The 2664-nt window shown below is 30.3% G+C and overlaps 1 protein-coding gene across 1 annotated transcript; it reads right to left on the bottom strand.

Moving 5' to 3' along the window:
• Positions 1-338: 338 nt before the first annotated feature.
• LOC119832311 (B9 domain-containing protein 1) lies at positions 339-2390 on the bottom strand. The gene is made up of 3 exons (XM_038355974.1): positions 1992-2390; positions 1502-1729; positions 339-834 (listed from the first exon to the last, which is right to left on the bottom strand). Exons 1-3 carry the CDS (start codon positions 2239-2241, stop codon positions 719-721), a joined length of 594 nt encoding a protein of 197 aa, XP_038211902.1. The 5' UTR covers positions 2242-2390; the 3' UTR covers positions 339-718.
• Positions 2391-2664: the final 274 nt, after the last annotated feature.

The following is a 2664-nucleotide window of genomic DNA, read 5'->3' on the forward strand; positions in this document are numbered from 1 at the left end:
CGGTTTCTCCCGCGTTTGCTCGAAAGAGTAACAAACACACACACACATCCTTACAAATTACCTTACCTTCGCATTATAATATTAGTAGGAATAGGATAGGATTCGTAGGAGTAGGATAGGATATTTACTACGTAATGTTTCTCGAGTGTATATATTTATGTATGTGACTATATTATGTTCATTTCTTTGCTACACCCTACAGCCAAAACAATCAATTCACACAGAAGTATGTGAAATTTTTTGATTATTGCATTGTTATTTGCCGATGGAAACCAATTGGGAGGGAAATTAAAATGGGTAAATAAACGAAAAAAAAATTATATAACGTACGTATTTTTATTATGATCATTGGGTACAATTTAATTTTGGTTCTTAATATATTTTCATAAAGAATGTCTTCAATGAAACAGCTCATAAAACAAAACATTTTCGATTATCAATGCATGAATATGGTTTTCTTCATGGTTTAATTTTTATTGTTTTATGTAAGAAAGGCCTTTTTCAGCTGAAAATACATTGTACACAATATATACAAATCAATTATTATTTGAAGGTACAATTTTTTTCAATTAAATCAATAAAACAAAAATTATCAATCCTTAGATACTTATTACAAAAAAATTAATTAGTAATCGTACATAGGCTTTCAGGCCAGGCAGTATTCTTATACTTAGTTACTTTAATAATTAGTTTAAAATATGAAAGTTCTGATGATACTTCAGAAGAATTTTCCACTGGTGCATGATGGTTGGTTATCATAGCCTAATTTCCTCAAATCTTTTGATAACATGTTCATTTTCAATACAACACTTCCATATGACTCTGTCCGCAACACTAAAACATAATAAATTAGTTCATTCTAATGTTATGGAGTGTTTTATTTTTTTTTATTTTCAATTTCCCATTTTTTTAAAAATCAACTATAAAGTTAGACATATATGCACCCTGCATTCCTGCATATTTTATTATATCAACAAAATACTAAAAGAATGTTCACAAAAGTAGAGTTACGTTAATCCTATTCAATATTTATGAGCAAGTTGTAAGGCTAAGATGTCTACTGCTTATTGCCAGATTGAGACTTTTTTAACAGGGTTTTGATAGCTTCACTTGTATGTTTGCATGTAACCAACTCCTTTACACTTGATTTTGACTTATTTTAAATGGACAGATTCAATCCAAACTTTGTAACTCTTATCAACTCTTAGAAACTCTTATCAAGAATCAGTGACACTACAATAATTTCATGAATATATCTTACTATTGCGATTGAGATCGCCAGGATTAAATAATTTCTTCAAGTATACTCTGTATAAAAGCAAGTGTGACAATTAAGTTAATTCAGTCATTTTAGCATATTTTTTTTAACTATATTTATTTGTTTTTACTCTACTAGCCACCAAATATAAATAGAATTATACTACATTTTGCATCGAATAGATTATTTCTTAGAAATGTTTACTTAAGAGAAATACTATAAGAATATTTTATTTAGGCTTACAATAGTTATCCTTTCCTATGGCTAGCATCTTAGGATCTGCCAATTCAGGTTGTTTGCCCGTCAACCAAGAAACCCATTCTCCCAAAATGGTTGCAGACTTTGGCCGTACCAAGGGAGTCTCCAGTTGATGAGTACCAGTAATTGGAGGCAAGAGGAAGAGCCCATAGCCTCGGAGACAATCACCCATGATGAAACTTTTAGCTCTTACTGTCACTATGAGCTGTGGCCCTGTTATTAGGACAAATCTCAATGAATTAAGTTGTAAGTTGTGGTCACATATAACAGGTTGTGCATACGCGAACTTATATTTATCAAAGATCTATAGCTTAAGTATACATATAACGACCTTTTGTGATACTTAAAAAAAAATTATTATTATAAACCTTAAATAAATGAGTTACATTATTATAATAATAAGACCGAAAAATTTGACAAATAGATAGGATAATATATTTGAATATAAGTTCAGCATTTTAAAGTATGTACTTACATCCATACACATTGGTGCTACCAAACACCATTTCTATTGGTAAGTTAAACACGACTTTCTCAGGATCATTGCCTGAACTTGCAATTTGACTGGTGCCAGAAGATAAACCAGATATCGGTTCCCAATCTGGACCCCACACTACATCGAATTGTAAATACAATTGATCGTCAAAAACACCGGCAGGAAATAATATGTATTCTATTTGACCATGGAACGAAACTAAAAACTTTGTAACGTCACTATCTCTCATTTGGATAGCAGATCAAATAACATTAGTTAAATCACAACATATTCCTATAGAGTATGTGTAAGGCAATTCGAACAAATTTAGAATCCTTGAATTGTTTGATATATTAAAAACTGGGTAAACAACTACAAAGGTTGCTATAGCAACGTTATATTGCCAGTTACATTAAATTAGAAATTTGGCTGTCTGTCTATGAATATTAGAAAAAATATTTAGAAATTTTTTGAAGCAAATTTTTAAGAGTTTAATACTCATTTTTTTACACATTGATATGACGTTTTTTGAAAATAAGAAAGTGTGATTTAATTGAATTAAAAATTCATATGATTTAATTTAACAGAACCAGAGACAAAGAGCTTTCGTTTCCGCTACCCTGTTTTATCGACGGTGATTATTTCTAGCAATTTTCTACAAGATGGCGCTAAT

This window comes from Zerene cesonia, chromosome 15 (genome assembly GCF_012273895.1).
Source record: "Zerene cesonia ecotype Mississippi chromosome 15, Zerene_cesonia_1.1, whole genome shotgun sequence".
NCBI classification, from domain to species: domain Eukaryota; kingdom Metazoa; phylum Arthropoda; class Insecta; order Lepidoptera; family Pieridae; genus Zerene; species Zerene cesonia.